The sequence below is a fragment of the Pollicipes pollicipes genome, unplaced genomic scaffold (assembly GCF_011947565.3).
Source record: "Pollicipes pollicipes isolate AB1234 unplaced genomic scaffold, Ppol_2.1 Scaffold_3447;HRSCAF=4054_pilon_pilon_pilon, whole genome shotgun sequence".
Taxonomy (NCBI): domain Eukaryota; kingdom Metazoa; phylum Arthropoda; class Thecostraca; order Pollicipedomorpha; family Pollicipedidae; genus Pollicipes; species Pollicipes pollicipes.
In genome coordinates this window covers 21,215,493-21,239,833 of record NW_023596297.1, presented here as the reverse complement: position 1 = coordinate 21,239,833, position 24,341 = coordinate 21,215,493, and the positions used below count along the sequence as shown (strand labels likewise).

The window sequence follows — 24,341 nt, the reverse complement described above, 5'->3', positions numbered from 1 at the left end:
ATTTCTGGCGGTTAACGGGAACCCGCATTTGTATTTTTCTAACGATGCCTTTCACATTGTTAGTTGTTAAAAGTCGCGGAAGAAAAATACAATGGTGTCAGCTTTTCTGTGTTTGGTGTGCATAGTTTTATTGCTGGAGTGTAGCCATAGCAAAAAAAGTTGTATTGAAGATAAAAATATGTTGACATGTATAAGACCAGCCTGCAATGCGCTGGCATTAAAGCGACCATTCTACTCGTGTTTATCAGCCGGGAAAATGCCAGTCGCGTTCGCAATACTGGAGTGTTCCTAATGAAAGCCATACCCACCGTCACTGATTGAACCACCGCCAGTACGCTGGCCGGACCCCGGCCTGGGATACATAGTCCCTTCTGTCTTATTCCTGCCACACCGTGAGGTTGAGCACTTGTTAAGATTGGGCTGTGCGTGTTAAGTAGCGATGGCGCGACCAGTAAGCGCATAATCGTATGCACCAGCTGGACAGCTAAGTGGGTACCAGTTTCGAGCTGCGTGATAGTTCTGTGCCACATTTGGTGGCTTCTGGCGATCATTTGTGGTATTCAACAAGGAGGTGGAAACCTAAGAACAGAGCTGGGCGGGGGGAGGGAAACCAGCTTCGAGATGCCATACTTCGCCTCTACGCTACCGCTTTGCTTAATCTGGATGCAGGACAGTAGCGTAGGCTGTTATTCCACATTACACTGTTCCGGCCAATGAGGTGTATTGTGTGAGGCCAATGAGGTGCAAATATGTGACCAGAAGAGTGCGCCACCCTGCGGGCAGAAACAACTTGGCCCTGGCTTGGCAGGGTAATATGGCATCAATTTGGCTGCATGCATTGGATGCTAATATTGCGCTAAAAATACAATTGCGGCTTTCAGACATTTTTCGATTGCGTTCTGTTAGTGTTGCGCTTGATTTTTCAAATTGGGAGTTAGCTGTGATTTGCCATTTTTGGTTTGCTATATGCCCAACCATTGTAGCCAAATATTTTCAGTGGTCCTACAAAGACGCATGATAAATAAAGGTTAACAAATTTCGTGTTGGGACTAAGTCTGTAGGGGACGAGTGACATGAATCTCTTAGATGTTGTTTCGGGGCTTTTTGAAATAAGTACATTTTGGGTGCCTTCTTGGTTATATGATTCCACTGCAAACCACATCCATGTCTTACTTTCTCAGTTTCCTTTTTACAATCCTAACATTATCATTTCACTTTTCATTTCCACATTCCCTTGGAAATTTGGTTTCAACTGCTTGTGGCTTGCTAGGGTAATGGCAAGTAAACATTCCCATATTTTTTTTGCAGGGAGCTTTTTAAAATTAAAATCCGGCACAATTTGGCCTTGGCTGAGCTTAGTTTAAGTGTGTTTCAGGCGCAGCATCTCGACAACACCTAAACATGTCAGAATGGATGACTTATTTGCTGACTGGACTCCAGCCCAAGGAGTTTTTGCAAATCTGATGTGCCCTTAATAATATTACTTTGTTCCATTTGCATATGTATTTTATTTTAGGCAGCAAACAGATCCTGTTCACCATGTGTTTTCATTAACTTGAATATGATTTTTTGACCCATGCTTGGACTCAGGCATAAATGCACAGTTGCTGGTTTTGCAGGACCAGTCTCTGCCTGGAATAGATAAACTGGGCACATGTATGTTTGCAGCAGGCTGTTTGTATCCCAGTTGTGTCATGTTTTTTTCTAGAAATGGCTAGAACATTATTTTTAAGTCAAGAATAACCTGATGTTAAATTATTATTTTCTTCCAGTGTAGATTTCATTTAGCTGAAACCCCCAGGGCGAATATACTGGCACATGGCTAAACTGCATACACTCCTGCCAGTTGACTTTGAAAGCCAGGAAATTGGTTCTAAAGCTGAAATGGCAGAGGCTGACAGAAGGTAGGTCACCTTAAATGCTGTGCTTTGTTAAGTGTGTCATGGACTTGAAATGAAAACTTATTTGTTATACACCTATGTGATATGTTACCATTTGTGGTCATTCCAGGACATAGAAAAGAGAAATAAACATTAAAATGTGCATTTAGTCCCACATAAGAAACCTGTGCTGTGCCTCCAGTGAAAAAAACCTGTGCTATGCCTCCAGTGGGTTGGCCTGCTCATGGGCACACTGTCTGGGTATATCTTATATATCTTATATGTGAAGGATCAGATCACTGCCTCAGCTTGGGCATTTTGAACCATATTTTATTATCTGGTATGAAAGGGTGATAAAATCTGTGCCATGTAAAAGTTAAAATCTAGGCATGCTGCCAGAGCTTTTTCAGCTTCTAGTCATGTCCATGCATCACCACACAGGATTTAAACTCTGAGGTCAGAGGTGTTTTGGCATTGTGTTTTGGGCCCGTTTCATTCCTGTTATTATTTTGTATTTCCCTCCTTTTTCCTGCACTTGTTTTCAATGATGAGGATGTAACTAACTTTCAGCCAGCAAGACTCAAGAACCCAATGACATGGATGATCACAATGAGCCAGATTGTGTGGAGGATCCTGCCCATGCAGATGCAGATGCTGAGATCAATGAACAAGGACTCCATGTTACTGTGAAGCAAGAGATGGTGAAGGATTACTATCTTCAAAAATACAAGCAAGAATGGGAATTGTTGCCAGAGTTTGAAGGTTTGTCCTTTATTAAACAAACATCTTCCTATGTATTGGATACTGTATGCCTATTTTGTACAGCATGCTCAGATTTTAGAGGGATGCACATCAAGTCTAGTTTTCATCTTCCACTGGACTAACAAACTGGGACCAATATCAATTGTGACCAAAATGTATTTGCTTTACCCTGGCATGTAGAGGAAAACTTTGTCCTGGTCAAAATTAATCACATGAGGCTATGTAGAGGTTCCAGGACATGACTGGGTCCAAGTGAGAGGTAGGCACACATAATTTTAAAACCGGACTGCCCAAGCAAGAGGGGGTGCATGGGGCTGCAAAGCCGGACTGTGCTCGAGCGAGAGGCGGGCACACAGGGTTCCAGAACCGAACTGTGCCGGAGCAGGAGGCGGGCGCACAGGGCTCCAGAACCAGACTGTGCCCGAGCAGGAGGCGGGAGCGCCCTGCTGCCACGTCCGTCGCGACAGCGGTCTCTGCTTGTCCCCGGCAGACTGGCTGCAGCCGGTGCCGGACGACCCGTACCTGGCCGAGTGCCGGCTGTGCAACACCAAGCTACGCTGTCACAAACTCAAGCTGCGTCAGCACGCCAAGAGCAAGAAGCACCGGGCGAGCGTAGCGCTGGGCGCGCGCATGCGGCGCAACACGGCGTTCGTGCCGACGCGCACGCCGCGCCGCTCGTTCGGCCGGCGCGTGACGGGCCCGGCGCGCGGCCGCGGCCGACCGGCCGGCATGCGTCACGTCCGTGACGAGGCTGACCCGGCCGACCAGCTGGCGCCACAGGACGTCTCCTACAGCGTGAGGACCGGTGGCGGGCGTGGTGACGTCGCCGCTGCGGTGGGCAGATGAGAGCCGGCGCTCCGACTGTTGCGCCGGCTGATGCCCTTTGATGAGAAGTCAGAATCTGGTGCTCTCCGCCCGCCTGCTGCCATGACAGCGGATCCCCTCAGCAACCCGGCGGGCTGATCGGTGCCCTTTCGTCAGGACGGATGGTGCTGTCCAGCTGCCACCAGCGACAGCTTAGTGGGTTATTTTGTACTGCGCCAGGCCAGTGGGTGTGATCCTCTCCTCTGGTGTCAGTAGGTCCGACTCTTTCTCGTGTCGGCTCTGAGGGTGTCAATTGCCCGGAAACCTCAATCCCGAAATGTTGGCAACCCAACAACCTGAGAACTTCCAACACTTGCTGGCAAAGTTCAACACCCTGGGCACTACAGTTGTGGTGGACACCCCCATTGCTCTCTGGCGAAGCAATGCCCCGCACGTCGCCTCGCTGTGGACAGGCCTGATTTTCGCAGCCGACACACGCAGCCAATCTGTTGATTTGTTGGCAGGACACCGGCAGGGTGACGTATTCCATCGGACTGGGTGGCAACAAGGTGGGCTTCATCGGAGCCGGCGTGCTGGCTCAGGCTGTCGCGCTGGCCATCTTAGACAAAGGTGAGTGCGGGACACGGCCTCTTCCACAGAGCGGTGGGTGCAGACACACGCTCTGGTCCGGGGGCGAACAGGGATGCACATTTGATTGTATCAGTTATGGAGTCGCTCGTGTGTCCCCAGGCAGCCTGTGGTCCCCTAACATAGTCTCTGGCAGTAATTCTTAATATTTCTGTGTTTGGTTAGGCCGTCTCTGACACTGCACTTCTCGCCTCTATTTGTATTCGCTCTTGACCTTGTGTACACCTGTTTCCCCACTTCCACCGTCTTCCTTTTCTACTTGGTGTTATGCGCCGGGAGCTGACTGACCCCCCCCCCCCCCCCCCACCGTCCCGCAGGGGTGATCCACTCGGGCCGCGTGACAGTGTCGGCGCCCTCCAGCCGCCACCTGTCCGTCTGGACCAGCTGGGGCGCCACCGTCACCAACTCCAACGACGTCGTCATGCAGACGTGCGACGTGGTGGTGCTGGCCGTGCCGACGGCGGCGGCCGAGGCGGCGCTGCGCGCGCTGGCGCCGGCGCACGACTGCGGCGAACGCTGCTTCATCTCGCTGGTGCCCGGCCTCAGCCGGGGCACGATCGAGGAGGTGGGGAGCGGCGTCGCGGCCGCCGGCCAGGCTGCCCGGCGTCGTGTGCCGGCAGGGCGGCGAGTCGGGCGACCGGGCGGGGCTGGGCGGTCCCGGCTAGACGCTATCGACCCGGCTCAACGCGATCAGTGGGGATCAGCACTGCACGCGTGGCCTTCCGCGAATGGGGCCGCCAACCTCGTTGCATTGATGCAGGTGTGGCTTGAAGCGGCCGTTGATTGCGCTCTATTTCACGTGGTCGTCACCTGCTGTGCCTTCTAGAACGCCGCGAACTCGTCCGAAAGTATCGATTCTTGCAGTCCTTTAATCGACGTCGTGATTGCTAGGAGGATTCCCGTATTGGCAGCGCTCATAAATGGGTGCTTTGTCATTGTCATTGCAGATCCTGGCGTCCAAGTTTGTGCCGCCGTGTCCGCCGGGCGACGTGCAGACGATGGGCTCCATGCACGTGGTGCGCTGCATGGTTAACCTGGCAGTACGCACCGGCACCGGGTGCTGCGGTGAGTGCCGCCACCGACGCCCGGCGCCGGCGCCGAGGGCTCGTCCTCTAGCTTCAGTGCTGGCTTATTGTCTTTTGTCGGTGTATTGCGGGTGTCCTGTATCTTGGTTTGTCATAGTCGTGAATTAAGACAATTGAAATGTGGGTTGAATACACCGTTAAAGAGGAAGGGATCGATGCGGCAGAAAAGTGTAGACATATGCAGCATATTTTCTAGTCACCGTCCTGTATCTAACCTGGGTTATCCGTGGCTGATGTGCCGTCACCTGCCTTGTATGCCCCGGCCTCTGTGTCTAACGTACCCTTTTGTTTTATATCTGTCATACCGAGCTGAAATGTGATGGCATGCCCCGCTCTTCGCTGCCTGTCCTGCCCCGATTCCCGTTGGACGTTCCTTCCACCCTCGTGTCTATCGTACCCCGGTACCCCAACGGATGCACACAGGTCCCGTGTGTGTAATGTGGCGCGGTTCCCTGTGTCTAGCGCTCAGTGTGACGTGTCTTGTGAGCCTTGTGAGAGTCGGGTCTCCTAAAGAGTGTCGGTGCATCGTTCTTGTTCCTCCGTTGTTCCTCCATGACTGTCACGCGGTGGTGTGCGGTGGTACGTGTCTGATGCGCCCCGGTCGGCCGTCTGACCCGCACCGCCCGCCGGCCAGCCTACTCTGTGCCGGCCGCGCTGCCGGACCGCTGGCTGCTCTGCCTGGAGGTGATGTGCGGCGCCATGGGCGTCAGCCAGGCGCTGGACGATGCGCGCCTGGACGCCTTCGCGGCCGCCTTCGCCGGCGGCCCGGCGCTGGCGCTGGCCTTCGCCGACGCGTTGGCGCTGGGCGCCGCCAGCGTCGGCCTGCCCTGGTCGGTGGCCCGCAAGATGGCCGCACAGACGGTACGTGCGGCCCTGGCCGCCGACGGATCTGACGGCGTCCGGCCCCCCGCCAGTGGGTTGTTCGCTCGAGCTGTTTCGTGGTCGCTTTGACGATGTTGTGGTATTTGACTTTTATCTGCCCTAATATATATGGTCACTGGCCTTATTTCGGTCGTTTCGCCTCGCTATTGCCTCACGTGGACACCGTCTTCTGCCTTTCTGGAGTTGCGTTTTGTTCGCACCGACAGCGTGTCTGAGTCACCGTGTGTGTTCCTACATGGGCCCTCCGACGGTGCGCGGCGTCCGTGCCTGCCGGCGGCGCGTGAGCTGTTGCCCACGCCCCCCGCACAGTACCCTGACGGCGTGGGGCGTCTCTCGCCGCCGGGCGCGCCCTGGTCCCTGCCCGCCCGTCGCTGTGAGATCAGTGCCGTGATTATTCGCCGCGCCTGTTCCGCCGCCAGCTGCTGGGGACTGGCCATCTGATGCTGGACACGGACCGGAGCGGCGAGCCGCTGCATGACGAGGCGGCGCCGGTGGGCGGCGCCACCATCGCCGGTCTGGTCGCACTACACGAGACCAGCATCAGGTGGGTCGTCGCTGCTCCGCCACTCCGGGGCTCGCTTTGAGGCAGTGACGGAGTGCCGAGAGATTCCGCACCAGAAGGAGCTGAATGGAGTCCGGCCATAGTGACTTGAGAAGCGATGTGATTCAGAATTGGACAGATTCGTGGGAAGTCGAAGCTTGTGTTTGTCCACCGTTTTGCGTGTCGTCTCTTTCTTTGCTTTTGATGTTCTCGACTTCCTGGCCCCTGCGCTGTTGGATTTACACCGCAAATGTTAGAAGAATCTTCTAGACGTACGCAGAAGAAATGCTGTTTAGTGGGAAGCCTCCCCACGCAAACCTACGTCATTTTAAGCGTTGGTGACGCGACAGAAGCCGTAGGAAGGAGTGCGCGGTGGCCGTGGCAGCGGCTGCTGCTCCGCCGCCGCCCGGTCGCCGCCGGTGACGCCGCTTGTGCTGACCGGCGCCGCCCGTGTGCCGCAGGTCGGGTGTGGCCAACGCCGTGCAGGCCTGTCGCAAGGCGCTGCAGGCGGACAGCCACTGACACAGGCAGCGTGGTGCCGCTAGCCGGCCGCCCTGCGGGCGGCGAGCCGGTAGAGTTCGGGGCAGGCGCTCCCGGCCGTCCCCGGCTGCCGGTCAAGTCCACTGCCTGTGTCCGCGCCGTGTATTGACTCGGTGGTTCTCTGCGCGCGCACGCGTGACAGAACAGATGCCATGGCGGCCCCCAAGTGCGCGCACATGGGACGCAAGCCGCGGGCCTGATGGACGCTGAACAGGGCGCGCCATCTGCGCATCACCCGAGTTCGCGTGTGTGTGCTGGGGAAGACTGTAAGTTCGAAAACTGGGCAAGTGCACGTGTGTGTCCCTGTGACGTCTATGCGCGCAACACAGAGCCTGGCGATACATGCGAGAACTACGAGACTGTCTGATGGAAACGGCGTAAATAGATCGCCAAAATCCGCGTATGACACTGCTTTTGTCTACAAGTGGTATGGATTTCGCTATCACTGAGCGCAGCAAGATGCGCAAGCCGACATCTTCTAACAACACCGATAAAGCGCTTGTCACGACGCCGCGCACCGACACGAAGGGAGAACAGCGCTGGCGTCGGATTCTCGCCCGCTACGGGGCGCACAGCGTATACCAATCACAGAAAGCTCTGACCACTGCGGGACGGCCACCCCGTCGGTCGCCGCCGGATAACTACCGCCATCTCTCCGCCCTCTTCGTCACGCGAGGAGCATTAGACTAAACGCCGTCTAACTGGGGTAAACAGAGCGGGTTGCGGTGGGCAACCACGGCCGGCAGTCGCCCTGCAGCAGCTGCGACGACGCCCGGCCAGGGCGGCACTCCGCTACCGCCGGCCGGCCGGCGCGCCGCCGCCCGTGCGACGTCACGTGCTACATGTCGAAGCCGTTGGCGAGGGGGGCGCCGCCCTGCTTCTCCTGGACCACCTCCACTTTGGCGGGCCCGTTGACCTTCGGCTTGTCCTGAAATCGACGTCGATGAGTCATTCCACACGGAAGCCATCTGGTCTCGCGGTATACGATGAGGCAAACAGCAAGGCCTCGTACCTGTCTTTCGTCGATATAACGATTTACGCTCGGATTAATCTGGCTGATGAAGTATGCCATATCACCGCGGTATCGACGGAAAACCCGGATCGACTGCGTCTGGGGATATGCGGCGTGCGTCACCGGTACCGAAATCGGAACTAATTAATCTATGTTGGTGGGTACTTACAGCCTGGAACTGCGCAGCAGGGCGAAATGAAAAGGCGTCAGACCGTGTTAACCACCACGCCTTACGAGCTCAGGCTACACCAGGGAACTGACGCAAAACATGGTGTATGATCCCGCCTTGCAATTAGTTTTACGCCGATGTGGTTATCGTGTTGGTAGGTCGGGGGATGTGTCGGGTGAGAGAGCAAGGAGGCCCCGCGCTGGGGTGGCAACGTCCAAGCAGATGCGAACACACACACAGACACTTCCACTGTCCTGTCTGGGACAAAGTCGGGGGCCGAACTGTTGAACTGTGCCTGTGAAGCTGATCTGCTGAACTGTCATCTGTTCAACCAGCAGGGGACTGTTGAACGAGATACTACGTGGTGTGAAACTACTTAGGTGGTGACTTAGGAGGCATACAAAAATACCCTGCTTGTCGTGTACTTTCCCAAACCACGCCACGAAAACCAGTTTAATAAAATTGAAAACCATGAACAGGGGCTTATACAGGATATTGCCACGAGAACCATAATCTAGCAATTGCCACTTAAAGGTCCTGTTGAGCGCGGCACAAGCACGCGAAATTTGTTGCTAAGCGTAAAACATCGCAAGTTCTCGATCTGTTTCAGTTTACTTGCCCACCCCGAATTGTGTATAGTTAACAGGACTTACGAACATGGCGTACATGATACATTTTTTAAGGGCAGCATATGCCCTCGTGGGCCACCACGTAACTGCAGTCGCCCCTTTGTTTACCATTGCGTTTGACTTTGATCGGGGTCAGGAACCGCAGATGGTGTCTGGGCGCCAGTTCCAACTGCAAAGCGAGGCAATGGCGGCAACCCTCGCTCCAGGACTGAGTCAAGATGACTTCCTTCCTTCGCTATGCTGGTCGTACGTGTTTGGGAAGCAGAGAGCGATGCTGTGTGCCGGCAGCGATGTCGCCGAGTGTACGCATCCCTCGACCCATCTGAGTCTGTGGGTGAGTGTGTACATGAGAGTGGGGGTGCCGGAATGGCACCGTTTGGTAAGCGGGGGGCGCCGCGGCTCGGCCCGTGCCGCGGACCCGTCCGTGCGCCGGGCGCGGCTCACCAGCGGGCTCTGCTCGCCGTCCTCGATCGAGACAGCGTCGGGCGCGTCGCTGGTGGTGTCGGAGCGCAGGTCGCTCAGCTCGGCGCGGCTCAGGTGCGCCACGATCGCCGCCGTGTAGCAGTCCCCGATGCAGTTGTTGGTGGAGCGGAACCTGCGCGCAGCGCAGCTGCCTCAGCACCGTGCCGCCGCTCCCGACAGAGTGCCACTGCCGTTAGCGGCAAAACGGGCGGCATTGGGGCTCCTGTATCCATTATCCTGGGACGTTATCGGCTGAAATGATGGGTTCGGCCGTTGTTGCCATGTGAAATGTTGAGTTTTAAGCCGCATGTGAGCGGAGACGACTCGCCAGCGGTTAGCGGCGGCCAGAAGGTGGCATGTGGCCTTCGCAGGAAGTCAGTTAAATCCCCATCAATTGAGAGCACGCTACCGGCAGATTACACAGCTGCCTCACTGCAACGGCACTCCCCACAGCACTCCGGTCCAAAGGAGCTCACAGGGCGCGCTGCCCGCCGAGCCGGTTGTGTGGCAAGTAGCCATCGATGCGCCGCGGCGCATCGCTTAAGATCCAGCACGAACTTTCGCTAGAGCGGCTAGCGGCAGCGGCACGCAATCCGGCTGTCCGTCAGCCGCCGGGCGCCGGCAACGTCTGCCCGGCCAGCAGCCCCCGAACGCCATCGACGGCGCCTCACCTGTCCACCAGCCAGTCGACGGCGAACAGCAGGGAGACGTCCGGGATGGGCGCCTCGATCGCCTGCAGCACCACCACCATCAGCACGAGCGCCGCCGAGGGCACGCTGGCGGACGCCACGCTGGCCGCCGTCGCCGTCAGGCTGCGGGCACGCCCAGGCCCGGGGCCATCAGCTGAGCCCAGGTGGGCGGTCACCGCCGGCGTCGCGCACCGGTGACGCCGTGATCAGATTACGCGCTCCGTTGCCGAGGGAACTCGTGTACAAGTTGAAACGGAATGTTAGTTGGGCGTGGACAGTTGCGGGGACATGCGTGACGGTTGTAACCGTTTATTCGCACGGTTGAAGCCGCATGCATGCGTGATAAGTCGAATATCCGGCCTGCTGTTGGCGTTGGCGGACCCCGAAAACGGCATCCAGAGATAAGCTAAGATTGGCCATCTCAGTGACAGGGAGTCATTGTCGAAGCACTCTCTATATCCTGCAGAATTTATAACATTTTCGCCCGAACACGGGCCCATGGTTGAGACAAGTGTCATGGGTGGTTCTTGCAGCAATAAAATGTCTGAGATCATAGCGCTTAACTTCCTAATGAAAATATAAAAAGCTGCAACAATTCAGGTGTCTGACGTTTCAGATGGCTGGAAAAAAGCTTCTGAGCTCGTTTGACGAAATATGAAACCGGAAAGCTATGTTCCTAGGTCCAATCTCTTCCACGCCTGAGACACTTCGAAACTAAAAAAATATGCAGTCGGTGTCGGCTTTGCCTTTCATCATGAACAGCTGTGGACTGCACCGCGCACGCGGCATGGGCTTGATCCCTCGGGCCTGGACCGGACGGCCGTCCAACCGAGCGGGGACGGCAGGCTGAGCCGTTATCAGGCAGGGCTGACGGCATCTGGCATCGATTTTGTCCAGGCAGGCGATGGCGGCGACGGGGCTCATATGGCGGCCACCTCGCCGCGCCGCCCACTGGGATTGTCGGCCGCGCCGACACATGGCAACAGCCCCGACAGACGGCACCGGCCTCGACACATAACAACAGCCCGACAGACGGCACCGGCCTCGACACATGGTAACAGGCCCGACACACGGCAACAGTTCCGACAGACGGCAGCAGTTCCGACACACAGCACACGCATTGACACGCAGCACCAGCCCTGACGCAGCACACGCCCCGACACACGGCAACAGCCCCCACAGACGACACCGGCCTCGACACATGGGACCAGCCCCGATACATGGTAACAGTTCCGACAGACGGCAGCAGTTCCGACACACAGCACACGCATTGACACGCAGCACCAGACCCGACACATAGCACACGCCCCGACACACAATAGCCCCGACATACTGCACCGGCCCCATATACGGCAACGGCCCAATACACGACACCGGTCCCGACACACGAGACTAGCACCACCACACAGGACCATCTTCGACACATGGCACCGGCCCAACGAACAGCACTAGCTCCTAACCACATACCAGCTCTAACATACGGTACCATCACGGGCACGCAGTAGCGGCCCAGGTATGCGGTACTCTAGCTCTGACATTGAGAACCAGTTCTGACAACCCAACTGACAACCAGTCCAGACACACAGCACCAGCTCTGACACACCACGCCCGCCATGACACACGGCACCAGCCCTGACACACTGCACCATCACTGACACACTGCACCAGCCCTGACCAACACTGACGCACAGCATCCTCCCTGACACACAGCACCGGTCCTGACACAATGCACCATCACTGTCACACAGCACCAACTCTGACACACAGCACCAACCCTGATACACTGCACCATCACTGACACACAGCACCAGTCCTGACACACAACACCAGCCCTGTCACACTGCACCAACCCTGACACACAGCACCAGCCCTGATACGCTGCACCAGCCCTGAGATGAAGCACCAGACCGGGTCCGGCGCTGTGCCACTGGCTGGCGCGGGACCCGGGACCCACTTGCCTGTCGGCTGGCCAGACCTGCCGTGCACCGCCTTCTCAGCAGGTGTACATCGACCCGCCCCCCTTTGACGACGCAGCTAAGCAGCTGCTGATAATTCGGTAACTCGCGAGCACGCCGAGCGTGTGAACCGCAGTTTGAGCCTTCAGCCGCGGGGGACGTCACCGCAAAATGTATGACACGGATACCAGCAGCGAACGACCAAGGCCCAGCGGAAGCCAACCCCAAGCCGAGCCGCGCTCCGGCGGAGAGCACGTGCTCCGAGGCAATGAGCACCTCAACGATCAAAATATCCGACGGCCTCTTCAAACAGAGCTAATTAGTGCCAGTGATCGATGGGAAATGGGGTTCACTGCTCGGCGCTGAATGGATTAAAGCTCCGCGTGTGCCTCGGGTGCTCATGGCAGGGGCTGGTTAGAGTTTCCACTAGCTCGTTCCCGCCAGGTCAGGTGCGGATGCAGCTTACGGATGGAGTACTGTTCGGACCACGGGTGTAGTTTTCTATTTAGTCGGGAGCCGCCCCCCCCCCCCTTCTTGAGTCCTAGCCCCTTAAATTTTGAGAAAAAAGTGGGCCAATGCCGAAGAGAACCCCGTTTCTGGTCAAATTTTAGGGGTAAGTTTTGCAATTTATCACATTTCAGCCCCCTTTCCCCGCCAGCTAATTTTACGAAACTCTATTCCTGGTTCGGACTTTCGTCCTCATTTGGTGTGTAAGTATCTATACAGTGTTTCAGCCAGTCAATGCTCGGGCCGTCATCAGATGCATTAAGACGCGCTCGGGTAGGGAATCCATTTGACTCCCGAAGGTTTTCCAAAATAGCTTCCGAACGGCGCGGCATAGCCCCACTAAACTTTTCAGAGCTGTAGCCGATTACATAGTTAATCGTTTGATGTTAGAAAATTGGATTTACCTAGTGCGTTTGCTGACCTATGACAGGCTCTAACTCGGGCCATGGCTGTCAGCGGCGGCAATTCCTAGAGCCTCGTTCAATCCGATGCGACAGCGGTGTTAGACAAAGCCATACATCTTTGAGATGGTTTCCTTAGACAAATGGTCAAGTTTAAGTTAGGATTAATTCCATTAACCTTGGGTCAGGTATGAAGGTCAGGTTGAAGTCGCAAGGACGGTCGTTGAAATTCAAATCTTAAAACGACGGCGTCGTATTCAACCAGCCACCCAGGCGGTTATTGAGCCGTGAGAAGGAGTGGATGTTGTTGGGCTTTCAGCCATGTGCGTGAACAACCCAAATTTTCTTCTTGGCACTGCTGAGATGCGAACCGGGTCTTCTGATGATGAATCCAGCGCACTACCACTCAGCTGATCGAAAGAACTAGGTCCCCCCGAGGTGCGGCCGAAACGTTGTAACGACGCCAACACACCCGACGAGGACCGTAGCCCGAACAACTATTCCAACTGTTGTGTTAATGCCTCTTCTTAACTTTTCCGTCAAGCAGGCACAGCTTACGCCTACCAGCCGCAGCCGGCGTCCGTCCCAGGCGACCCACGGACTAGAGCCTCGGCTCGGCTCTGGGCCGGCGTCAGCTCGACGCGGCTCGGCTCTGGGCCAGCGTCAGCTCGACGCGGCTCGACTCTGGGCCGGCGTCAGCTCGACGCGGCTCGGCTCTGGGCCGGCGTCAGCTCGACGCGGCTCGGCTCTGGGCCAGCGTCAGCTCGACGCGGCGCGGCTCTAGGCTGGCGTCAGCTCGACGCGCGTCGGCACAGCACTTACGCGACGGTGACCAGGTTTCCGATGTTGAGCGTCATGTTGTTCATCTGCGCGATGAAGATGGAGGCGACGGAGACGAAGAGGGCGGTGCCGTCCATGTTGACGGTGGCGCCGATCGGCAGGACGAAGCGGCTCACGCGGCGGTCCACCTTGGCCTTCTCCTCGACGCACTTCAGCGAGATGGGCAGTGTGGCGGCGCTGGGGAGCCGCGGCCGACCGTCAGCTCTGGTAGCGGGAGCGAGACACACGCGGCCGGCCCCGCGCGTGACACCGCTCTGCGGGCCGGTGGCTCGGGGAAGGACTAACCTGTACAACCCAGCAGCTCACTCAGTAAGTGGAACTCTTCTCCTCCCCCCCCCCCCTCCCCTCCCGCGCTTTATCGCCGGTTCCGACAACGTCTCTAAGCTGCGACCGGTCGCCACCGATCGGCGCGGTAACTATCACCTCGCATCAAAATAACATCCGTGTATCTGCCGTTGGCCTGCTGGAGAGCTAGGGGTCCCAGTGGTGGTCGGACTCCATGCGGGCGGTCTCGGACTCCGGACGAAGGTCCTCGGCAGCAGATCGCGACTCACGTGGAGGCCGTTGCGAAGACGGTCAGCCAGGCCTCGCGCATCTCCCAGAAGAACGGCCACGGGTTCTTGCGCACTACGGCCAGGTAGATGAGCTGCATGATGATCAGCTGGTAGATGAAGACGCCGACCACCACGGTGCCGATGAACAGGCCCAGCTGCTCCATGATCAGACCCAGGTTGTTCACGGCCAGCATTTTGCCGCAGATGATGGAGGCTATACCGAGTGGGGAGCACCTGCCAGACAGTGGGGCGTGGGGCTCATGCTGACATCTGGAGGAGAGATGAGTCACGGAGTGCACAGAATGAAGATTGTAGTAGGAGAGCGAGAGGTTCGGAGCCTATCGGCAGCGACGGAAGAGACGTGAGGGACACCTATAGGGAGCTGTGGGATGAGAGGAGGATGTGGGGGCTCCCACTTACAGTCAGGGGGAGACACGGCGGATATGGACAGCGGTGAGTCGTATACTAGGCGAGGTGATCCATTTTGTTTGTTTTTTTGCAAGGTCAGCGAACATAGTGCTGTTCTGGAGCGCTTTAATAAATATCGTACAAGTGCATGTACGTTTGGAGAGCGAGAGAGAGAGAGAGAGAGAGAGAGAGAGAGAGAGAGAGAGAGAGAGAGAGAGAGAGAGAGAGAGAGAGAGAGAGAGAGAGAGAGAGAGAGAGAGAGAGAGAGAGAGAGAGAGAGAGAGAGAGAGAGAGAGAGAGAGAGAGAGCCATAGGAAAAATAAAAACAGAAATAGGGGTGTACCCATCCGCTCCTTCGTCTGACGTCACGCCCGCCGAAGCTCACCACATGATGCCGGACACCATTTTCATGACGACCTCATCGATGACACTGAAGAACTGGATGACGTTGCGGGCCTTCTCGCCCAGAGTTCCCAGCACGGTGCCGAAGACGATACAGAAGAAGATGATACCGAGGGTGTTCGTTCCCGGTCGGTACTCGACGGAGCGTTGTAACAGCGCTTCCGTCAGATTGGCCCCCTCCACCGGTTTGTATATCGTCTGAGTCTAGGGATACAGTTGCATGCTAGTCAGCCAAACAGTTCCAGCACGACCTAGTTGGGGTCAACGACCTGTCTTGGATGCATTGTTATCACGCATTTAAGTCGCTGGAAAAGTTTATCTGGTAAATGGGCTCAGCGTGAAAAGTTCAGTGGCTATATTTGCGCCACAGGATGAAGCAGGATGACATGTATGATGCGAAACAGAATGCGAGAACGAAGTGACTCCCTATGGGATGCTTCACTTAATTTCAGAAGTTAATTCAGTGCCTGAAAGAACCAGATGGCATTCAGGATGTATTAGTACACCAACGTGACTTGGCCTGTGTGAAGGGAGCCACAGTGCGCATAGATACTAGAAACTCTATCAAAACTAGTATTCCGGACCAACAGCTCGATTTTCTCCGACATTTAAGTTTGAATTCGTGGTTCGCAATGGGCGGTTGAGTACATCTTGATGAGCGCGCATATATTGGGAGGCCCCGAAGAAATATACAGAGTACAACATACACATTTCAAATCAGGGTTGACGGCACCAGTCGCTGGAAGGGGGGTGCAAAGGGAAACGAAATTTTCAGACATGAACATCGAAAGATTATGGATCCGCGTTTTTACAGGGCACTGTCAAGGTGGGAACATGCAGATGCCATTTCTTGACGGGGGCCCGAACACAGGAACAACCGAATGGGGAACACCTTCCTCGCCACATGTAACTGAGCACAATCTACTCAGCTCTTCCAAAGGCGTCATGGATTACCGACTACCGACTCAAGTAAGTACCTGCTCGAAAGAGGCTTGGAACAGATTGTCTGGGAAGACGTTTCTGAAAAAGAGAATCTCCGAGGTAACGGTGACGACGACGTCGACGTATCGCACATAGCACCAGGTGGACCGACGCGCGGGAGAAGGAGCGACGACCCCTCGCCCGACCCGACCCGACCCGACCCGACCCGACCCGACCCGACCCGACCCGACCCGACCCGACTCGATCCAACCCGACCCGACCCCACTTGCCCTGCTCTGATCTGACCTGACCTGACCTGACCTGACCAGGCCTGAACTGACCTGACCCGACTCGACCCGACCCAACGCGACCACACTGGCCCCGACGTCGAACCGCTGATGAGAACGTCATCTCGTGATTTGGAATCGGCTCCCCAACGCAGCAAGTCCCACGACAGGCAACGGGAAACAGGCCACGACGCGGACGAGGTGACTGAACCTGAGTGCCCAGGCAGAGGAGGCAACGTTTTGTGAAAGTGATGCAGCGTATGCGTTCCCAAGGGTTCTAGCTGTCTGCCGCAAGCGTGACTGGTTTGCGCTAAAAACCAACGACGGGTTGCCTCTCAGTCGGAGAAAAGGCGCCTGTTTCACGCAGTCAGTGTGCATGTTTGTTCATGCAGTGAATATTGTGTTCGCAGTCCTAACTCGCACTAATTCCGGTAGAGCTCATGACCGGCATTCTCCGGGCGGGCGACCCATATGAGTGGCGGCGGCATGACCAAAACCGCTCCCGTGCATCTCTGTAATCACGGAGGTTGGCCAACCTCCTGGACAAAGCCATACACCGGTGAGACCAGCATCACCAGCAAACCCACTGCCCTCCACACGCATCATCGCCGTGCATATATCCGGCATACGCTCAGCTCGCCGCACAGCCGAATGGGGGGGGGGGGGGGGGAGAGGCGGGGAGGGAGGGGGAGGGACCGCGCGCCGACCGCGGAACGGAGCGGCTGCAGACGACCACTGACCTGCCCAGGTCCAGCAGCCCGTCCATGATGTTGGCGCGCCGGCTCTGGTCGCTCTGCTGGATGGCGCTGCGCATGCTCGGGTCGCCTGGGTGGATGGCCACCACCAGCAGGATGCCCAGCACGGCGTTCAGCAGCGACGTCAGCACGAAGTAGACGACGGTGCGCATGGCGATCTTGCCGTTCATGCGCGCGTTCAGGCTGGCCGATCCTGCCGGGGAGAGGCTCTGTGAGACGAGGGGACGGACGAGCGGTGCCGCGGTCCCGTCGGGCAGTCGGGACATAGCTGGCCGGGTGAATCAGGTGCGCGCTGCGGAAGAGGTGCGAGCGGGGGGCGGGGCACGCGAACCCGGCTGAATATCTGGCCCGAGTCGCGGTTCAGATCAATGGAGGCATTTCGTCCATTGCTCAGATCTTGTTGGCACAATCTGATCTGAAACTGGTGTGACATGTATGGAAGAAAGCATGGCTTGCCTTTTTTCGCGGGAGAAAAGTTCGTACACAAACTTTCAGTGCATATTTGGGAGAGCGGGGAGTATCTGATCTTAAAATACAAGGGAAAGGGAATATTCCAGGAAAGAGACATTTGAGTCACATCACCATCCGTCGCGTGAAAAACTGTCACTTAGCATTCAACCTTGACAAAGTAAAGCATATTTTCCTCGAAATACCGCGTCTCCTGGCTTCCATGAACATGTTGAAGGTCAGTTACATAAGGAATTGGTAAAGATAAGGCAGTTGAAAAAGCTACGTTTCCTGACCGCTGAGCAAACATCCGCTCCCACACCAATCAAATCTATTCCAGTTCCGGGTCATCGTGCTCGGAGCTGTTTCCAACACTGCCCCGAACGGCACACAGCAGCCGGGCGACCAATCCCGTTTTATACCCAGGAAAAGTGCTCAACTTCGGGATCAGTTTCAAGCATATTACTTCAACAATCGCAGGTCGCGATACCTACACACAATTTGGTCTACATAAGTGACATCCCGTTCATATCGCGATAAATTGCAATAAGAGAGGCTGAGATTCAAGTCTTGCAACAAGCATCAACAAATGCGTCAAAGAATACGGCCTGCTATGTAGAGCACACAACGTCACATTCAGCACCAGGTAAGAAGCAAATACGGTTAACAAGTACTCCATTCAAACGACCGAAGCATTTCAGAACGTGCTGGCGCCGTGCCAGGACAGATCACCATTCGGCACGAAGCGTACGGCGGCTGCATCCGGAAGCCAAGTAGTAGCTGCGCAAAAAGCCCAGTTTGGCTGCGGACCAGCGCCGTGGTTGTCATCGCCGCCGCCAGCAATTCAGAATTTAGGTCACGCCGCCCGGTCGGCGACGAGCGCACAAACCCTGGTCCGCCGGGCCGGCGGAAGACCGGGGTGAGCACACAAATACCCTGGGAATTCCACCCACGTTTTCAGTGGGGCAGTATAGCGGCGAAATACAGAATTCGGGGAATGATAAACTCGGCTGCTCTCCAGCAGGCCCTGTATGTCAGTATTGGAAGGGGCCACGTCTTACTTGTCAACAGCCGCCGCCCAAGAGCCTTAGGCGCCAAGGCTGAGAGGCTCATTACAAGAAACAACAAAGCTCACGGCTTCTTGCACTGCCAAAAGTGATCACACTTGAAGGGGTTGGCTTTCGGGCACTGTCAGGGGTGTCTATGTCTAAAACCCGTCGGGGCTGAGCCGAAAAGATCGGCCAAGCGTACGCCCAAAACTTGAATTCTTACCTAATTCCAGCCGCCTCACTTTATTTGGTAGGTTTCAAAATTGCTCTGGGGCAGAGAAATGACTACCCATTGCAAGGCGATGTCAAGTTGTCGTTTTGCGAAAAGCTAAGAATGGTGTACAATTAGTAAATTTCAGAAATGAATCATTGATGACTACCGTTGCCGCTGATCGTGTTGTACCATTCAGTTGCCAACTAATAACCACCACGACCACGACTGTAAATACGAATAGACAAATAAAAAAGAATACGACAAATGCGCACACTTGTTGCCCCTTTTGAGGAAACAGGGTCAACTTTTACGTGGGCTCTCCTGTACTTTTAAAAGTTGCCGCATTTTGTAATCCATTGTTTTTTACCCCAGTTCGGGCGTTATTTGTGAAAAACCTGTCAAACATCTCCAGACCACCTGACATATGAAGAAGATGTCATGACAAAAATATTCGGTGCTTATTGGCGACTACAGGGGACGCAAATTGAGCATGATACTAATGGTGATGCGTCCAAGTGGTTTCCAATAGTTCAGACAGTTTCCATGCATTCATTTGGCCCAGTATTCCATCTTTGCTCATATGTACCGAGGGGGCTAATAAAAGCATTTGGGGTGTGGCCTAGGCCACCGTTGGGCGATCAGGTTCCTGAAAGTATAAAGTGCAGCCCCTGGTCCCACGTTTTTTTTTATTTCTCGGTAGCCCCAGAGTGTATCCCGTCGTGCGACAAAATCCGCTAAACGCCATCCTCAGCTGTTATGGACTAGAGACGTTCCTTTTGCGCTGTTTTAACTCGCACATTACGGGCTTGCGGGTTTAAGAGTTGCGCCTCTACCTGCATGGATGACTGTATAAATAAACATTTTTGATTGGCGCAGCGGGCGGCGAAAGCCAGTTACTGAGAGGCGCATTTGTTGACGTTCGAGCCAGTCCATTAATTTCACATTGTCATCATTTATTTACCGTCCTGCGTTATATATATATATATATATATATATATATATATATATATATGTATATATTCAAACATAGTTTCAATGTTGACCACAGAGCAAAAACGCAGATACGGAAGAGTTTCCGGCTAGGTGACCCGGGAGGTATACGAGAAAGGCCAGAGGCCTCAAAACCGCTCGATGCAAGTGATGTGAAGAGGGAAACAGGCTGCTGAACTTTCTCAGTGCAGCAACCCGAGCCTCATCCGTATTTGCGGAACACGCAGAACCCTGGGAAGGGCTAAGTTGTGCGCTCGCCGCGGCATTCCAACTGCTGCTTTTAAGGCAGATTAAGGTAGATACCTGTCAGACCTTCATACGCCCAGTGTCCGCTACGGTCATTGGGCGTATGCGTACTATTAGTGCGCTCCCGAAAGAACAGCCGGGACCGCGATGGTGCGTTACAGGAAGGCTCTCTCCTGGCCGGAGGGCAGAGACTCGGCATTCAGAGACCCTGGCGCTAGCCGGCAGACCGGCTGGTGCCAGAGCGTAAAATGAATTACGCGCACGGCACAGACGGTCGTCCACGTGGGACCCACCGCGCGGCTCCGGATCGAGCACCACACCAAGATGCTCGGTCTGAGCACGCACGGGCAGCTGTTGCCCGTACAGGTCCAGGTCCAGATGAGGTCCAGCTGTCCAATGATTGGAAACAGAACCACATTCGCAAGTTGGAGTGACAACGTCACTTCCTGGCGAACGCTGTGTATGAAGCGGGAAACTGACCGCCGGCCGCTGGCCAGCAAATATCACGCTCGCTGGCAGAGATGAACACCAGGCTGCCGGGAGAGCCCAGCTCCGCACAGACAGGTGCTCGGCAGCACACACAACAAGGCCAGCGTGCTAGAGACTGGCGAAGTATCTACAAGTATTTCCAAGCATCTGGATTAGCGGCAGACTGGCGAGCACCGACTGTCATACCACTGCAAAGCCTTTTCCACAACGACGGTTGCTTCAGGCGTCCCTCGTCACTCAACAAAACCGACCACCACTCGTTTGGTACAAATTATGTCTTAAGCTCATCAAGGAGCAGCATCTCCATAGGTCTGGAGACCCGAGGGAGATCGATCAATAATTATCTAGGACGTCAGGACGGGACCAGACCACGTCCAGACCACGTCCTCAGGAGAGGACGGGACCAGAACCGCGTCCTTACCACAGGCGGTAAGGAGCCGTGCCATGACCGATGAATGGACTGGAAAAGCTCCAAGCAGAAGGTGCTGAACTACGCCTCAGATGCGCAATAAGACGAGCAAACTCCTCAGAACCGACTATGCCAGAAGGGCTACGATCAGTCTTAGCGGTGGCTCCGAATAGACAACGTGCGGGTTCACCTCAAACTGTTCAGTCGTACCCCCATTGCGATGAATGGAGCTCAAGTGACACGCAGAATCATCGGCTGTGGGCGATGACCGCGAGAGCTGCAGGCCACGTCATAAGTGCCCCACGCGCGCCAAAAAGACGCGCAGCTGCCCACCCCCACGTAATGCGGGTATAAGTCCCATCTCCTGCTACAAAATGTAGAGTGTGCGGTACTATGTTTCCCAAAGCCAAAGTGCGCTTCGAAATGATCCGCCTGCCTAATGCCAAATGGGAGAGTTAAGAGCCGAAGTACAACGCTTCGTTGACTTTGCGTGTTAAATCTTTTGTTTGCATATCTTTTTTCCTAAGCAGAGTGTTTCAAGCTTTCGTTGCAGTCACTGTACATACATTTTGATGACTAAGTGCATTGTAAACAGTACCGAGCACACACGTTGGAAGCAAGGCGAACGAAATGTTTTGCTTTCATAGTGGTGAGCAGGGAGCCCAATGGTATTTCTCCCGCCCGAGGTGCTAATTCAAATCAACATTCTGAGCTATTCAAAAGGATTCCGCTAAAATTGTATAACTGATAAAATCGGATGCCCCTGACCTTACAATAAGCGAAAAGTACAAAAGGTGGCATGATCCCCTTAACGAGCAATGTGACGCTTCTCTACTGAAATTGTTCCGGTCTCGACAGCGACTAGCTCTCGACATATATATTTGAAGGTGTACGATGGAACCGATGATTCGTCGGTCTGTTGAAGGCCGAGTCAATATGATGCTCCCTCTATTCCAGATCTGCTGCGCCTCTTGCGCCTGACACATACTGGCAGCCGGCCGTAAAAAACCCTCACGGAACATACCACTGAGAGGGATCGTTCGTTTCCAACTTGCCCGCTTTATTCAGTAATAAATCTAGGGAGCCGAAATCCAACCTCGACTTTATCAAATGTCAATTTGGACGGACCCCGTGATCGGGTCTAAAAGGCGACGCATTCAAACACAAGCTTGCTGCAACCTGAAAGTTATTTATATATTCATCACTCGCATAATGCCTTACAATGTAATTGGAAACGCATGCCGAAAGCCAATATATGTGTAGGAGCCTTCGGATTCACATTGTCGATATGCAAGCATCTGTGAACTAGAAGCTGGGACGCATCGCGGGTGTTGCAGTAAAACATGAACAGAACAATTAGACAGCAGTCATACTTTCGATGTCTCTAGCGAATGCCGTCGTGATACAGGAATTCATTCATTCCTGTTCAAATAGTTATAGATGCTATCGCTGCCGAGTGCTTTTTGAAACCACTCAATCCATTATGCAAATGGTGGCTTATTTTCAAATTCGGGGATCCATGTTCCTCGTCCACGAGTATCTTCATGTCAACTCAAAATATCGACATCAAGCAAGCCACAGCCACACACATTAACATACATCTGGTGACACGTATTCTACCAGCTCATCGCAGATGTTCGAACACTGCATTTGAAAGGCTCCGGACAGTGGCCGGAGGTGGACCTCCGGCCGATATAGCTGTCTAGCGGCCGCGCCCGCTCCGCACGCTCGCCCGCCGCCCGCCGCCGTTGGAGGACCGCCTCCCGCCCCTGGTGAAGGGCCGCCCCCCGGTTCTGCTTGAGGATCGTCTGCTGCCCACGCTGAGCAACCACCTGTTACTGCCGAAGCTGTTCCGGCACGTGCCGGACCGCACGCTGTAGGATTTCGGGGCTGACTTGACGCCCGTACCGTCCTGGGACGCGCCGCCCTGCAGCAGCTCTTGCAGCGACAGGGCTAGATTCTTGACGATGGCCTTGTCCAGCTCTTCGGCGGCGTCCTTCGTCAAGCCTTCCTTGTTTTCAAACCAGTGTTTGAGAGCCAGCCTCTTCACGAGCGGACTAGCCGGGTCGCCGAAGACACGGTTGAAGAACTTGGCGACGGGCGACTGGATGTTAGCAGTGATGTCAGGAGAGGAGAAGCCGAAGTCAACGGCGGTGTTGGACGGCGTGACGGTGAACGTGCCGTTCTGATGGCCACGTACCGTTAGCGTCGTCTTCAACGTGCCGACCGTCTTCGCAATCCGCACCGTCGGCCGCGCCGACACGGAGGCGCACATCTTGAAGATCACCCGAATGCACTTCTTGAAGCGCGCCGAAACAACGGCGGCGAGGTTGGGCCAGGAGATCCGGGCATCGACGGCGATTTGCTGCTCAGCTGGGAACGTCAGCTCCAGGTGCTCGATTTCGTAGCACGAGAGGCCGATTAGCGTGCCGTCCCAGAAGCTCAGGTCACCCCTCTTGTTGGGGAGCGTCAGCGGGTCGGCTTCGCGCGCCACTTCAGCCCTCTTGTCCATCAACAGCGCCTTCACGCAGTGAGAGAGCGCTTCTGGCTTGTCCAGCACGCACTCAAGCTGCTCCTCCGAGCTGCCGCTCCGGTTCGTTCGGTCCCGGGTCGACCGGCTGCGCTGCACGCTGCTGCCGCGCGAGCGGCTGCGCGTCGAGGAGCGGTGCCGCTGCCGCGCCAACGTCGCGCAGCAACAGCAGGCGAGTAGGACCAGCGTCAACGCACGGCCGATTGGCGCCATCTCCACAGCCGCGATGGTCTGAACTGCGCGGCCGGCGCGCAGCCGGCGCGGCTCATATAGCCGAGCGCGGCCAGCGTGGCGATCTGAAATCCCAGCCCGTGGCCGAAGGCTCCAGCCACCCGTTGGAAAACCCGATCCGGCGCGGCCCGAACTCGGGGGCTCCCCAGCAGCACCAGAAGCCAGATGGGCGCCGGGGAAGCGGACTTTCCGTGGACCACGCTCGGATAGGCAGTCTACCAACGCTGGGCGTCGAACGCGCATAAGCTAATACACGGTGCGTGTACATATAGTCGTATGTGATAAGATACGGTAGCACCAACTATCGGCAGCCTTCGTTCACGCTCGTCACCTGTCATGGTTCTGTTGGTCGTGGGACGTACCAGAAACACATTCGCAAGTTGGAGTGACAACATCACTCACTGACGAACGCTGTGTAGTGAGGCGGGAAACTGACCGCCGTCCGCTGACCGCCAAACATTACGCTCGCTGGCAGAGGTGAACACCAGGCTGCCGGGAGAGCCCAGCTCCGCACAGACAGGTGTTCGGCAACACACACAACAAGGCCAGCGTGCCAGAAACTGGCGAAGTGTTTACAACTATTTCCAAGCATCTGGATTAGCG

General features: G+C 55.6%; 2 protein-coding genes across 7 annotated transcripts in view; one reads left to right on the top strand and one right to left on the bottom strand.

Annotated features, from left to right (window-relative positions):
* The first annotated feature begins 843 nt into the window (after positions 1-843).
* On the top strand, positions 844-7,191 carry LOC119091808 (pyrroline-5-carboxylate reductase 3). Of its 5 annotated transcripts, none has more exons than XM_037214694.1 (10): positions 844-1,027; positions 1,802-1,904; positions 2,451-2,642; positions 3,133-3,437; positions 3,971-4,076; positions 4,412-4,659; positions 5,042-5,159; positions 5,814-6,040; positions 6,481-6,605; positions 7,064-7,191. In XM_037214694.1, the coding sequence occupies exons 3-10, from the start codon at positions 2,477-2,479 to the stop codon at positions 7,122-7,124; spliced, it is 1,356 nt and encodes a 451-aa protein (XP_037070589.1). In that variant the 5' UTR covers positions 844-1,027; positions 1,802-1,904; positions 2,451-2,476; the 3' UTR covers positions 7,125-7,191. The 5 variants fall into 5 exon arrangements, with proteins under 5 accessions (XP_037070589.1, XP_037070587.1, XP_037070586.1 ...); XM_037214692.1 differs by having other exon boundaries at positions 1,778-1,904; XM_037214691.1 differs by having other exon boundaries at positions 1,773-1,904.
* Positions 7,192-7,229: 38 nt separating this feature from the next.
* The window catches only part of LOC119091810 (excitatory amino acid transporter 2), a 41,019-nt gene continuing 23,907 nt past the window's right edge, over positions 7,230-24,341 (bottom strand). The window contains exons 4-12 of one of the 2 annotated variants that reach the window (XM_037214695.1): positions 17,119-17,326; positions 16,148-16,190; positions 15,154-15,374; positions 14,361-14,594; positions 13,789-13,983; positions 10,086-10,226; positions 9,397-9,547; positions 8,324-8,332; positions 7,230-8,070 (exon numbers count right to left, since the gene is read on the bottom strand). In XM_037214695.1, coding sequence (XP_037070590.1) covers positions 7,981-8,070; positions 8,324-8,332; positions 9,397-9,547; positions 10,086-10,226; positions 13,789-13,983; positions 14,361-14,594; positions 15,154-15,374; positions 16,148-16,190; positions 17,119-17,326 — 1,292 coding nt within the window. In that variant the 3' untranslated portion in view covers positions 7,230-7,980. The remainder of the gene's footprint in view (positions 8,071-8,323; positions 8,333-9,396; positions 9,548-10,085; positions 10,227-13,788; positions 13,984-14,360; positions 14,595-15,153; positions 15,375-16,147; positions 16,191-17,118; positions 17,327-24,341) is intronic. The other variant, XM_037214696.1, reaches the window with a different exon arrangement.

Bases quoted from the DNA above. Each gene is read 5' to 3' on its own strand.
- LOC119091808 (XM_037214690.1), top strand. From the start codon at position 1,074: ATGAATCTCTTAGATGTTGTTTCGGGGCTTTTTGAAATAAGTACATTT. The intron at 1,272-1,801 runs GTAATGGCAAGT...TGAAACCCCCAG, and splicing joins ACTGCTTGTGGCTTGCTAGG to GGCGAATATACTGGCACATG. The intron at 6,041-6,480 runs GTACGTGCGGCC...TTCCGCCGCCAG, and splicing joins GCAAGATGGCCGCACAGACG to CTGCTGGGGACTGGCCATCT.